At 46.1% G+C, this 14,758-nt stretch overlaps 1 protein-coding gene across 2 annotated transcripts in view; it reads left to right on the top strand.

Annotated features, from left to right (window-relative positions):
• The window catches only part of ABL1 (ABL proto-oncogene 1, non-receptor tyrosine kinase), a 69,779-nt gene that overhangs the window by 50,689 nt on the left and 4,332 nt on the right, over positions 1-14,758 (top strand). For both annotated transcript variants that reach the window (XM_084299096.1, XM_084299097.1), the window contains exons 4-10: positions 2,633-2,905; positions 6,743-6,827; positions 7,165-7,342; positions 9,661-9,845; positions 11,930-12,082; positions 12,681-12,770; positions 13,070-13,234. In XM_084299096.1, the coding sequence (XP_084155222.1) occupies positions 2,633-2,905; positions 6,743-6,827; positions 7,165-7,342; positions 9,661-9,845; positions 11,930-12,082; positions 12,681-12,770; positions 13,070-13,234 (1,129 nt within the window). The remainder of the gene's footprint in view (positions 1-2,632; positions 2,906-6,742; positions 6,828-7,164; positions 7,343-9,660; positions 9,846-11,929; positions 12,083-12,680; positions 12,771-13,069; positions 13,235-14,758) is intronic.

Raw genomic sequence — 14,758 nt, 5'->3', positions numbered from 1 at the left:
TGTCTTGATGGAGTCTCTTGGAGCTTCCAGTGGCTCAGCAGGATGCAGATTCGTTCCCTTCTTCGTGGATTTTTTTTGTGGGGGCTTTTAGTATTGCCTGCTGATGGCAGGGTGAGAAATCCCTTCAGGTTAAGGATGCGTTGCACGGGTCAGTTTAACAACACCCCTTACCACCAGTCAGGAGACACGGTCTGATGGTACAGGCTGTGCATAAACAACTAATTTCTACAAATCTGAGCAGCCTGGAGCACTTTGGAACAGCACAGCTGTTAGTTTGACTGAAGATGCACGAAAACTGCCCAAATAAGTGGGCAGCGTAGCCAGGATGCAAATTGCACGAGCCCCGGTGTAACCTCCTGCACTGCAGAACTGCTGAGTCTGGCCACGCTGTGTGAGTACAGTGAGCAGCACCAGACCATTTACATGGGGGAAATGATCCAGCAGGCATCATGAGCTCAGGTTTGGTGAGCAGGGTCACTGGAGGAGGGAGGGCACAGCAAAACTCGCTGCGCGGCACCGGCAGCACGCCCTCCAGAGCTGCTCCTTGTTGCCTCGTCTTGGGATAGGTGCCTCACGTTCCAGATGAAGATTTGAACACTGCCTAACTCTGATCTCCAGTAGTGCTGGCAGGAAGAGAGGACTTGAGGTGTCAGAGCTAAGGTTTAATCGCTGAGAGGGTAGAAAAGCTGTGCCTGCAGAATGAACACGCTCGGTGGGTGGCTGGGTGTGTTTTTTCATGCAGGTAGAAACCTTGGTGTGTGTCACAGCATGGAGCCTTGTCATGGCATCCTGAGTTCTGTTCCCCAGCCTGCTGTGGGTTTCTTGTCAAACCTTTGGCCGTTCATTTACCACCCTTCTCAATCTGTAGCAAGTTCATACCTGTCACACAAAATAGGGATATTTGTAAATTCCAGGAGATTTTGTGATCGTGGGATGCAAGTCATCATAAAACCAGGGACAGCTTCCTTCTCCCCACTTCCCTGGGCTTCCAAGCAGTCCGAGAGTTCAGCATAGTTTCACACATCCATACTTTTATATTTTAGTCCTCGGTGTAACATGAACTGCTGGTACCACTGCTAGTACTGCAAGTTGTTCCCAAACAGCCGTGGTTTGTTCCCAGCTGTGGTTACACTGGCTGTTCCGTGGTGGCCTGAAGAACCGTTTGCTTCTTGCCTTGCAACTGTGAAAGCTTCTCTCAAAGTGCCATTCTTCTGTTCCCAGAGCATCCATTTTTAAGGTGATTTCACCTCTGATCGTGAAAGTCCATGACACACACAGCTGAGCGTTCCTGCCAGCTCTCACAGGATGGTCACCATCTGCACCGGAGCCTTTGCCTCGTTCTCAGAAACTGAAGCAGGAATTTGGGCCAGCAGGATGCTGAGGGGCAGAGGGCCTCTTCCGTGGCACTCCGATGTCCTTGGATGATACAGCTGCTCTTTTCACTCACCTTTTCGTATTCATAGGGCCAGTGCTCTTGTTTCTTTCGGAATATTTGGTCTTCTCCAGTGCCTCTCGTTCTCATTTTGGGTTTTCCATAGTAAACAGATGCCTGTGAAGGAGGAACATCCGTACAGAAATTGCCGGTCTCCAGATCAAAGGCTCTTTTCCTCCTCTCTGCAAACATTTTTTTTCTCTGTAAATACATCATCTTTTTCTGTTGGACACGTTCACTTAACACATCTGTGAAGCTCCAAAAATTTCTTTTTTTTCCGTCCAAGAATTCTGTCTAGGTGGAAGAAGCAGAGTTTGGCCCCAAGTCTGGGATTTGGGGCTGACTGACAGCCCTGTCAGCTTCCCAAAATCCCAGGCAGATGGCCACCACACGTGCACAGCCTGAGCTTTTCGGTGCACATCCAGTGAGGCAGAAGGTTTCTCCCTGTCCTTCAGGCGTTACAGCATCACTTTATTATTATGGTTATTACTATTCTTGTAGCTTTTGTCACCAGAAGTTTGGACTTGGATGTGAAATAAGAAATACAGAGCTGTGTTTGTAGGTGTCACTTCTCTACCTTTAGCAGGCTTTTAGGCTCAAATGGCTCTTCTCTATAAACGTTGAAGTGGTAACAAATGCAGGCTGCCATGCCTCGCAGTAGGTCTGTGCTCAGTGGTAATGATTTTACTTCTGCATTATTGATCTGTGCCCATCACAAGGATGAACAGGCCAGCTGTCCAGCTCAATGCAGAGCACTATGCAGACCTTAGCCCGAAGCTCCCAGTTTGTTAACGAAACTTCAGGGAGAATCCAGGAAGGTGAAACGTCATCACTCAGACAGTAGCAGTGTGATCCAGACGCTGAGGTAGAGAACCCGATGGTTCAGAAACTATCCCACAATCTGTGCTGACGTTTCAAGCAGCAGCATGCCAACTGAATGCTCTTTGCGGTCATTCCTTCCATATTGTTTGAGCAAAGTGCATGTATTTGCTGGTGAATCCATGCACTTCTGCAAGTGTTGATCTTTCTCAGCTCTCAGCTTCTGCGAGCTAAAGAGCACATGGAGCTCGTGGCACGGCAGTGTGACCTGAAGCCAAGCCATGCAACACTTGGCTTTCACCATTTTAAATGTAGTTTCTACATACGAATGCTAAAATATGCATGAAGTTAATGAGCTTTCTCTTTTTCTTCGGTCCCTAGCTGTATGTCTCTTCTGAGAGCCGCTTCAACACGTTGGCGGAGCTGGTCCATCATCATTCGACGGTAGCAGATGGGCTCATCACCACTTTACACTACCCGGCGCCCAAACGCAATAAGCCCACTATTTACGGGGTGTCCCCGAACTACGACAAGTGGGAGATCGAGAGAACTGACATCACCATGAAGCACAAGCTTGGGGGCGGGCAGTACGGAGAGGTGTACGAAGGAGTCTGGAAGAAGTACAGCCTCACAGTGGCCGTGAAGACCCTAAAGGTAGGATTTGCATCTCTCAACATTCCTACTTCTCTTCTTTTCCTACATTCCTGTCCTTTCAGCTGAGCTGAGTGCAGGCTGGCTGCCTTCCCTCAGCCCCGCTTGACAGTTTGGGTTGGTGCTAGCCCTTAATTTCTGTGCGTAGGCCTGGAATAACAGAGAACTTGAACCGATGATGGTTTTATGTGACACTTGAAACACACATAACTAAACAGGCTGTTAACAGCGCAATTTTTGCTTCAGAGCAGATGAAACCTCAGAAAAGTAAATAGCTGCTGTGATACCTCTTGCATTCAGGGGGTGGCAAAGGTGTGCTGCTCGCAGGTGAACGCACGGAGACAAGCTGGGGCATTAAGGAAAATTGCGGATCGTGACTCAGGCAACAGAAAATTCAAGGGCTGCATTTCAAGGAGGATCTTAATGTTTTGATTGTTTGTCTCATGTGGCGTCTTTCCCAAAGACAAGCTCCCTGTGTACCTAGCAGTCTTAAGCAATTGTTCACAGCTGTTTATTATCAAAAGAGACGAGGGGGGGGGGGGGGGAAGTGTATCCAAGCTCAAGTATATTAAAATTCGTAAGAGGCTTTAGCGGGGAACTGGGTAATCAGTTCTGTTTCTGGCTCTGCTCCCTGATTTCTGAGTCTTGGTTTCCTTGCCTCTTGAAATGCAAATAATGCTCCGGGTTCATAAGGTCATTGCTTAATTCATTTATGTTTATAAATGTGTCTTGAGATCTCCTGGCACCATCTACACACATTGCATTCGATTGCTTAATAAGAGTTTATGTTAACTTGACACCATGTTCTCTCTCCTCGCATTGGGATGTGGCTTGGGCTTGCAGAAACAAACAGAAGAAGGCTTTTTGTTTGTTTCTTCTTGTTTTTTGTTTTTGCAACGGACATTTTTGAAGTGGAGAGCCCCGCATTGATGCGGCAGTGTCAGGGGAAGGAAGTTTCCTTGATTCGGGGAAAACATTTCTCCCTGACTGTCTGAACGGGGGCTACCTCGGTATTTCTGGGTTGCTATGGCTGCAGAAAGGATTTTCGTTTTGGCCTTTTTTGTACTCTGGAGATTCCTTTTGCTGCTCCCCAGTGGAGAAGAGTTCAGTGCCTGCTTGCACAGGCAGCGAGTGACACCTAGTGTTACCCGTGCTCGGGCCAGCACATTGGGACCGACCGCAGGGCTTGCTCGGGAGCACCATGGTGCAGCTGGAGCTGCGATGTGACCAGCTTGAACAAAACATCCATATCGTGAAAAGGAGAGGGAAATCATGTCCCGAAATGCTAAGTTTGCTGCAACATCTCCTGCCGTGGTGCGAGGGTGCCGGATGCCTTCGGGTCTCTCGTTTGTGCCCAATCCTGATTGTTGCGTTCCTTCATCTTCTCGCTAAAACCCATCAAGAGAGGCACATTTTGTGCGATGCCATCGAATCTCTGTGCCTAACGAGAGACCTTAATACAGACCATGGCTGTTTCAAATAGATCAAATAAATATTTAATGAAACACGACTGAAAGTGGTTCATAATGTAATATGGAGCAGCGTGTTCCACTGGGGAATGTAAGAATAACCAAAAAGAGAGTTGAGAAACACTTCAGTCTGCAATTACGCACACTAAAACCATCCTTAAAAGCAAATTTATAATCCACTGTCCTTAAATCCATCAGTCTGCTACCTGACAGGTGGGATTATAGCTCTCTTCAAAGTTTGGGGAAATATTTTTAAATCGCATTTATATTCCGGTTCAGCACGGGGAAACAAGCCTTCAGCAGCTTCTTCACAAACACTCAAACAACTCGCTTTACCTTCATGTGAGAGAATATTTTTCAAAACTTGACGTGGCTCTTGTTCCTTCCCCATCTACCCTGCGTATCTGCGTAAGAAAGATAAAGGGGAGGGAAAGCTAAAAGGAAGAAAAATCCCTCCCAGCTTCCTTTTGACTAGCAGGGCTCAGGAAGCCCGATTTGTTGTTCGTTTTTCTGTCAGGTCTGAGCAGAGCTGACAAAAGCAGCACCCTGGGTTTTGGTTGTGTGTAAGCGGGAGGTGCGATGCAGCGAGGCGGTGCTCGGATGTTTCCCATTTAAACATTTCAGCAGGGACTCGGCAGAAATGGGCCGCGGTGACTGGGGATGGAGCTTCGTGACCCGCTCCAGCAGCATCTCGGGGCTGGATGCAGCCTGCTGGGGCCGTGACCCAAACTTACTGCCCCGTGAGGGCCATTAAATGCCTGAACTGTTGTGAGCCGGCCACCTCAGCACATTTCTTCCTGCACACATCTACCCTGCATCAATTAAGGTTGCCTTCAAAGACTGCCTTTTTTTTTCCTTTGTTTTCCCCAGCAGAGAAGCCTGTGATTTAAATCAAGCAACGTGCAGGCCAGGTGTCCCTTAATGAGGTTTGTGTAAGTCAGGGCTGAGGCACAGTCCTGTATTTTGCTAAGAACACACCGTGTTGCTGAAACCCTTGTATTTATTCCGTGGTTTTGTGCAGAGGAGGACTGAAACTGGCACAATTCTGCTCTTTGCATGAGATCAGATTTACAGAGAGATGGGTAATTCCCTCAGATTTACAGAGAGATCGCTGTTAGGGTAATTCCCTCTGTGCATCCTCCTGATTAGTTTGGTCACTGAGAGGTAAAGGACCGCAAACCACAGAGCAGCCGTGCAGAGGAGCCACCTTTCCAGCAGCACACAAAAGATAAGTGCGCGTCGAGGTTTGTTTGGCAACCTGGATTGTTAACCCCGTTTCCTTCGCCAAAGAAAACGGTTTAAAGTTCTGTTCACAAGGCCCTTTGGGCTGTTCGTTTTGACGGAGCGTGCTCACAAAAACACAGCTGCCAATCAAGTTAATTGGCGACGAATAGCGAATGATGGAATGAAACCGCTCGAAAAAGGTTCTCGTGGCTAACTGCAGAGCAGAGCGCTGCCTGGGTCTTAGAGCAGCAGCCCACTGTTATCATTCTCACCAGCAGCAGTAAATCCTCTCCAATCCTTCCTTAAAACACTTCGTCCATGTAGGCTGTCAACATTAATCCGCCAACGGGAAAAAAAAATATGGATATAGAAAGAAACATTGCTTTAGGAATAGATCTGTGTTTTTGCACCACTTTGAAATGACCTTCCGGCCGTTTGGGGCCCGTTTGCTGCAGAAGATGGGTCTTTTGAGCAAGATTGGATCTTCCCTGGCTTTCTGTTGTGCCAAGCAACTTCACGGCGCTCAACAAATAGGTAGTGACACATCTGCCCGGAACAGTTACGTCACGGCTCAGATTCTAAATACCACGAATGAAATCTGTGAAACCTCGGGCTTTCGGTTAAGGAGTCGCTGCCATGGGCCACGCTGCCCTGTCTGAGGGTGGGCATCTCTTGCTCAGACCCCGTGAATTCGGGGCCTTGCATTTCAGCAGTTGCTCGAGCCTTCAATTGTGGCGTAGCCTTCCTTTTCTTTTCATTCGTGTTTTGTTTCTTTTTCTTTCTGGACTGTTTGTTTCATGTGATTTTATTTTCTGTTAGGAACAAATGTTTTTAGCTTTTTCCTTTTCAGCTCCTGAACGGTCCTGCGAGAGCCCCTTCACAAAAGAGATATGGATTTTCTTGTTCTAAAAAGCTCTCTTCCAAAACTACAATATGAATGATAAAAATACATTTTTTGTTTGCTTGTTAGGATTGTTTAAAAAGTTCCCAACTCCCTGGCATTGTGATGTGGCTATGGGGAAAAATTACCTTGAAAAAAGCTGTGGCTTCTGTTGTCACTTTGCTGTTCGTTTTGTGCCCCCATACAAAAAAACTGTTCCTCCTTTGTGCGCGCTGTCCTTGCCAAAGCTTTGCTATTGTTCTGCAGGAGGATACCATGGAGGTGGAAGAGTTCTTGAAAGAAGCCGCAGTAATGAAGGAGATCAAGCATCCGAACTTGGTGCAATTATTAGGTAAGTGATAAATACCAAGCAGGGGGATTTGAACTTAAACCCTTGTGCAGTGATATGGATGTTAAGGAGCAGATAAGCTGCTTACCATACCAAGGCTTTAAATACAGACACTTATTGTCTGGCAAAATTCACAATTTGTACCAGTAATACATGGTTTTTAATGATCTCGTCTCCCTAACGTTTTAATTTGCCAGAGCCTGAAGCAGGAAATTAAACCCCTCTGTTAACCAGTTCCACGCACAGCCCATTCCCTGTGCGAGCCCTGTATTTCCCCGTTAGAGGTGTAAATTGCCTTAGAAGACAAAATATTCAAGCCAAACTTTGTCGTGGCCCTTAGGGGTGTGCACACGGGAACCTCCTTTCTACATCATCACGGAGTTCATGACGTACGGGAACCTGCTGGATTATCTGCGCGAGTGCAACCGGCAGGAGGTGAACGCGGTGGTGCTGCTGTACATGGCCACTCAGATCTCCTCAGCCATGGAGTACCTGGAGAAGAAAAACTTCATTCACAGGTAGGAAGGGCACTGAGCACCCCTGAATCTCAAGGTTTATTTTCAGATTATCCCAGTGCTGCCTTCAGACGCAGTCCATGTCCCACATTTAACACGCTGCTGTGCTGCGTTCTCATCCTCTGCATTGACCTGTCTGTAGGATGACCTTCTAATTGGTTTTCTCTGTGCTTTTTTTTTTTTTTCTTTTTTTGAACCAGGTTAAAGACATATCAGTACTTTTATAGTGTGGACAAATGCCTTAGCTCTAAATGCTTCCTCAGGTAGCAGGCTCTTAATGGACCAGATAAGCCTCTGCTCTCCCTTGATTCCAACGGCCCTTAAGAACTGCTGCAGGCAGTTGGTGCTGCTGCATGTGGACAGGTGTTCAGAGCAAAGCCTCCCTCTTACTGCCACCTCACCGTGTGTCCGTTCTCCTTTATCTTGCTTTTTTCATCCCCTATGGGGACTGTTTTCCATTATTGACCAGATTGCATATTTGACTTTAATAAGCATCTTTGCAGTCTTAAAGTCCCAAAGACTCTGACCTTTAAGCGTGCTGCAATTATGGCTAGAGCTTCGCATTCTTCGTCTGTAGAAATGGCCTCCTAGCAATATAATGACACATCCTGTGCGAAGGTTTGAGAGTCACCGAGTTTAATACAAGATGTTCTCTGTGCCACAGCGTGACCTTTCCTACCCAATTAGCTGGAATATGAAATTAGCACGTGTTTTTTTATAGAGACAAATATGAAGATCGTGTGTAAAGTTCTAGGTCTTCCTCTAAGACATGCGTTGCCTTTGCTGCCTGAAAGGCTTGTTTAAATGCTTCTGTCAGTCAATAAAGTGAACGGTGATGCTGCAAATTAAATTTTTTCCACCCTTTGATTTGCTCTGTTGAAAGTATTTCATCCCTTCAGCCTGTAGGAAGTGAACTTTAAAAACTGCTTTGTGTGAATCCCATTTGTCTGCTCTCCTGTTCATTTCATTTCCCCTTATTTCTGATGACCCATTTATCTAAAATAAATAGTAGCATTTTTTCCTTATCAGCCACCCCCACACCCACCTACCCAATTATTTTAAGAGTGTTGCCACAATTCGCATCCATGAATTCAAACGCTGGGCTGTGACCTCATTTAATGAATCAGGAAGGAGGAGGAATTTGATTATGAAGAGGAGCTTTTATTTAGACACACATTGTAGTAATCAGCATTGATAAGAAGATACATTCAAAAACATAGTGGAAATTTAATGGACATCTACTAAGATGTACTTTTTAAAATCTACTCTGGCTGAGCAGAAGAAACAAACAAAAGAAACAGCAGAGGCTGCCTCATATTTGAAGAACATCTCACGCTTTCTGGTAGAATCAATTTTTAGTTCAATGTAACATAATCTGAAGAAGCGTTTTTAGTAAAACCCAGTATTAGGAGAAATGTAATTCTGCTCTTTACATTTTTATCCTCATCAAGCATTTCTGAGGGTGCTAACAGCACGTCTGTGGCAGGGAGGTGGCAAACGCGGCGTGTGCATCTCTCACCTGCCAGGGTGAAGGCAGGTGAAAAAATGTGGAGGAAAAGCTCGATTTGCTTATTGCTCAGTCTTTTAAAAATGTAAGTGCTGATAGCAGAGACCACAATAGGTTTGAAAAGGCCAAAATCTCTCCTGTTAGAAGATTAGGGCTTTGAACTGAAAGGGTGAGAAGAAACTGTTGTCTTGCAGCTGCCCACGCAGGCTTTCTTCTGCCTCCTTGGCAAGGCAGCTGGGGTTGCTGCTTTTTCACCGAGCTGTCCATATGGTCACCGATGACATTTTTGTGTTGGCTGTGAAAACATTGCGTTGTAAGATGTGGTGTTCTTAGGAGGAAGGAGAGCATAGCTGGGGATTAAACCTGGTAGTCGAACAGGGACTGGAAGAAGAATTCCAGAGAGGGACTGGTGTTGTCTGGGGTGATGGAAGTGTTGGAGAGGTGGGCAAGAAGCGAGGCATCGCAACTACTTTAATTCAGCGCTCATCCTCGGCTATTGATAACTTGAGCACTGACATTTCTTAAAATTATTTTTATCCTGAGGGTGGCAGCTTTTATTGAAAGTGAGGGGGCTTCTTGAAGCTTTCACTTCACATTAAGAAAAAAAAAAAAGTTTGGATGACAGTCTTACAAAGCCGGAATGGAAAATCACTTTACCTCTTGCATGTATGCAGAACTCCATAATTTCTGTGTAATACTCTGATCTAAATAATCACATGCAGGCCCAGGCTTCTTCGGGAACAGCAAGTTTCCTTGCTATTGCCAAAAGGGAGATGACAGACCACTCATTGCCTGGTTTTGTTCTCGTTTTTAGGGACCTCGCTGCCAGAAACTGCCTTGTAGGGGAGAACCACTTGGTGAAGGTGGCAGACTTTGGCCTGAGCAGGCTGATGACAGGCGACACGTACACTGCCCACGCTGGAGCAAAATTCCCAATCAAGTGGACTGCACCAGAAAGCCTGGCCTACAACAAGTTCTCCATTAAATCTGATGTCTGGGGTAAGAATTTTATGTACAAACAAATTGGGATTATAGCCTTGTGTAGCCTTCTGTTGCAGGGCTGTGCAATGAGTACACCGTGAAACGTTGCAGGAGAGAGCGCGTTCCCTGGCGTGAGCCGTGCTGTTCTGTGAGCTTGTCAGAGTTCAGGGATGAATCTGTGCAAATTCAGTCCTTGAGTGGAAAACTGAGGATGCAGACCTGGCTTTGTGTGTTTGAGTCGTTGGCAAGTATGAAAATAAAGGATGCTGTAGTGTTTAGAGAAATGTCTGGAATGGGGCTGGAGGGCACCAGTGCTGCTGACTTGATAGAGTTCTGGCACAGAGCTATGAAGCAATATATTGTGATATAGCCAGGAAGTTTCAAACTACTTTATGGAGGAAAGGGAGAATCTGGTTCATTTTTATGTTAAAAAATTATGTGTATATCTGTCTGGTGATAGCTCCGAGCTCGTCTTTCTGCATTTTAAAAGAATAATCTTTGGAATGAGATGAGCAGAAACAGAGAGAAAATTTGATGACAAATGGTTATTGAAGAGCCCTGAGGTGCTGGTGATAAGACTAGGCTTAGCTAAATGGAGCTAAATTCTATCAAATCTGACTGTAGAAAATTTCATTGTACTTTTTATCAGCCTTTCTTTGGATTTTATATCTCTGCCATAGCTGTTGGTCAAATTCTCAAAAGTGCCCAGTGACATAAGATAGAAGTTGGTGGGACTTGGTCCCAAGGGCACTTGAGAACTGTTATCCTGAGCATCTTTTATATATATATATATAAAAAGAGCAGGCAGTAGGAAAGCAGCAGTGAAGTTTTCTGCAGATTGGAGGAAACGGTGCGGAGAAAGGCTTCATTTTGAAGGAACTTTTAGGGGACGACTGATAGAAAACGTTCCAGAGATGGCAGAGGACAACCCTGCTGAGGTCTGTGTGCTGAGCAAGGTGTTTCTCCTGCTCTGGGCTGGCATGGGATGGCGCTGGCCGTTGCTGGGTAGCTGCCACAGTCCTCAGGATGCTGCTGAATTGCTGGTGGGGCTGTAGGGATCCCTGTCATATTTAAACAGCGGAGTACTCGGGGAATTTCCGAAAGGATATTGGGTGTCTTTAATTAAGGTTAGTGTAACCTTGCAGAGCGGTGGATTAGGGGATCTGACTGGAGCACGCCAGCCATCCCCAGAGGCCACGGCTGCTGCTGGCCATGCCAGGGTTTGGATGCTTTTCACCTCGCTGCCTCGAGACAGAAATCAAAGAAAATTGTGCATAGAAATGTCTAATGTAAATTGCCCTTGGTGGTGTTACCATGTAATGTGATGTGATTTCCTTACTTATGCAGAATTGTAATCGCTTTCTCTTCAGTTTGAGGCCAGAATAGGGTGACTGAACTAATTACATGCAGGTTGCTGAACTGGTGTTGAGTCTATTCTGCATGCCTGACTCCTGGGTTAGCTGCCTGACCCTGGCGCTGACCTGCACCGGGTTCTGGGACTTGAACGCCTCGCCTGGCTTCAAACCTTTTTGTGCTCTCCCTTTTGACTCTTCAGCTTTCCCCGTGACCAAAATATCTCACCCCCTCCATTGTCTCCTTCGTAGCAACTGCTGAAAATCTCCTCTCACTGCTGGGTCCCTGGTTTCCCCTCCAGTCTGCAGCTAAACAGGGGTGCCCCAAAAACCACTGAGCTATTAAAACGTGCGAGTCCTCTAGGGAGAGGCTGCAGATGAGAGGAGCTGTCAAATTGAGAGAGAGACTGCAGTGCAGCAGCGAAACAGTTTCAGCTAATCCACTGTGAAGTCTCTTAATTGTGCCTTTAATAGGGCTTGAAGGATCTCAAGGCGTTCAGGTTTGAGACAACTGATACATTGAAAATTAGTCTAATTCTACCCTGTCATATCTCAGGAAACTCGTCTGTGCTGGTGACGAGGCTCGTTACGCTGCTTTAACATTTAAGCTGCTGCCGAGCATGGGATCTGAGCCACCCAGAGCTGGTTTAAGTGCAGCACTGTTTAGTGACTACTCCCACTAAACATCCTCTCGAATTGAAAATGAAAACAAAGCCTATCGATTTTTTTTTTTTCTTTCCCCCACTGCAGCTTTTGGTGTTCTGCTGTGGGAAATCGCGACCTACGGCATGTCCCCGTACCCCGGGATTGACCTGTCTCAAGTCTATGAGCTGTTGGAGAAAGACTACCGCATGGAGCGCCCTGAAGGCTGTCCTGAGAAAGTCTATGAGCTCATGAGAGCGTGTAAGTTTCCTCCAGCCCTGCAGATGGAAATGCTGCTGTTTAGCTCTGCAGAGACGCAGTAGGAGAGCCAGGATCTGGCCACACGCAGCCAGACACAAGAAGCCCTCTGCCAGTTGTAGTGGAGATGCAGAGCTGTGCAGAAATGCTTGCTTCAGACCGCTTTCCCCAGAGGATGAAAGCAGTGCGAAGCCAGCCATCCTCTGCTGGGAGTACGTGGGCCTTCGGGAGGGGGTTGTTGTGCAGCTCAGTGTTTTCTGTCTCCTTTTTCCTGACAGCTTAACAAAAGGCTTGTGCTCCAAGGGTGAAGCAGGAGTTTGTTAGGCTTCTTAAGGGACTGGCGTTGCTCTTCCACTGTGGCCTTTTGGTACAGGACTTCTGTAGTGCGATAGTTTTTTTTCTTCCAGGGGTGCTCAGCACCTACTGTTACTCTGGCTCAGTGGTGCTTGTCGACACCCAGCACCCTTCAAATCAGATTTCCACGTTGGTATTTTCTCTTGGCCATTTTATAAAAAGGGATCGGTGGTAGCTGGCACCTCCTGGCGTAGTGTGACGAATGTCCAGCGCTGGTGGGCACTTCTGAGCCGTGGTGTTTTTGCAGGCTGGCAGTGGAGCCCCTCCGACAGGCCTTCCTTTGCTGAGATCCATCAGGCATTTGAGACGATGTTTCAGGAATCCAGCATATCGGACGGTAGGTCTTGGGGCAGGCAGCTCCAGGGATGGGACGGGGACACTCGTGTCCTTTACATGTAGCTTACAGGCTGCTTTGCGGTGACATTCAGCCATGGGTTCCAGTGCCTGGTGTAAACAGTGTAGAAAGCAGCCACACACTGTGGGGCTTCTTCTGGGTCTGATTTTAAAGGGCCAAATGGCTGAACAACCTTAGGGAACTTCTGCTTGGTGGTGTTGGCTTTTCTTTTGTGTAATTAACTCTGAGCAGTATGATATTCTGTCTATTATAGTGATTTTTTTGTCGTCTGTGTATTGCAGAGGTGGAGAAGGAATTGGGAAAGAAGGGCATGAGGAGCGTCGTGAGCAATTTCCTCCAGGCCCCAGAGTTACCAACCAAAACACGAACGTCAAGGAGAGCTGCTGAAAGCAAAGATGCCAACGAGGGTTTGGAGACTGCACATGCTCGAGGCCAGGGGGAATGTGGTAGGTTTTAATTAAAGTCATTATTCCTGCAGGAAATACAGGGGAAAACAAAATGCACGTCCAGGTCTTCACCTAGGAAAAGCAGTGTCTAAAAGCAGGCGCCACCTTTGTGGATCAGTATTGTGCTTCTGGGTGACACGCTGCCGAGATCGCTTCAGGTTCAGAGCTCCTTTTCTCATTTTTTTTCACAGAAAGGAGGGCTGTTAATCCTGGGACCAGATACAAACACACAGCATCTGGGAGTGTGAATGCTTAGCTGGCTGAGGGACTGGCGCTATACCTGCCGTTGCTTAGAGAAGCCCTAGGAGTCGTTTTAACTTAATGGCTGTCTCCTACAGCTCCCCATAGACCAGAGCCTGAGCACAGAGCTCTCTGATCATATTCTCTTCCCATTCCCTGGTAGGAGCTATCAGTGGGATCTCCCACTGCATCCGAGTGCTGGAAATGTGCTGTGTTCAAGGCTCTTTACACTACGGCTCTGCATAATTTAAAGCAGGACTATTGCTCAGGTTTAGCAAGCCCCGTAAGAGAGGTTTCTTCAGTGTTTCATCGTAGCAGGTTTGTGCTCGTAGTGCTGAAGAGTATTACTCTTGGCATCTACCAAACAGAATTTCAGCAAGGGACAAGGAGATATTTACAGAATCTTCTATGAAATTAAACTCTATTCAATCAGTGTCTTTAAGCACTTACCTTCCATTTTGGGGTAATAAAAGCAGTGGTAAAACACTGAATTTATACAGAAGGTTTGTATCCAGATCGTTTGAAAAATAACAAGATAAAACAAAATACATTCTTTTTTCCAGCTTCTGGTAAGCACGCCTTACATGACCATTTATGTAACTGGCCTTTTTTCTGTAATGACAAACTCACCTAGTAGCTCGTGTATCAGTAGCAAATGTACGTCTAGACAAAGGAAAAAAATAAAAAAAAATACAAGAAGGAATGTAAAATCTGGGAAAAAGAAAGTGTCAGTGACTTAAACAGAAAGGAAGGTTATTTACAGGAGGGCTTGGAAACACAGATTTATAAAGCAACTTAGTTTTCTAATGAAAATGAAAGGACTCTTCTGCTTCTTTTGTAAAAAGGTAAGAATAATGAGCACAGTATGCCCATATTTTTTGTTGTAACTCAATTAATACAACACAGTGTTGAAGACCAGTGGTAAATCCAGCCTGCCATATATAGGAAATATAATTGCCTGCTATTACGAGCTCTGAAGTAAAATAACTTCATTTAAATACTTAAGGGCTTTGAAAGCTTCGAGTGCAGCAGGAATAATATGAATTTAACACTATGCTGGGAATTATTTCATTCTTTCTTGTGAAAAAAATATGTATTTCACACTGAAGCTTTATTGCTGATTCCTCTTCAGCTGTCAGTGTTTTCATAGCACGCCAGAGTCTGGAAGCCAAAACTTAGTGAAAGCTGCTGCTTTGCTCTGCTAAGAAGCATCCTCTTCCTCCCTGTCTCTGCTTCATCTCCCTCTGCTACCTGCTCGGGCTGTACACGTACCTGCCGCCCTAA

Source organism: Netta rufina, assembly GCF_964035555.1.
Source record: "Netta rufina genome assembly, chromosome: 20".
In the NCBI taxonomy this organism is placed as follows: Eukaryota; Metazoa; Chordata; class Aves; order Anseriformes; family Anatidae; genus Netta; species Netta rufina.
Note: the sequence above shows the minus strand (reverse complement) of the source record. Positions and strands in the feature narration are given on the sequence as shown.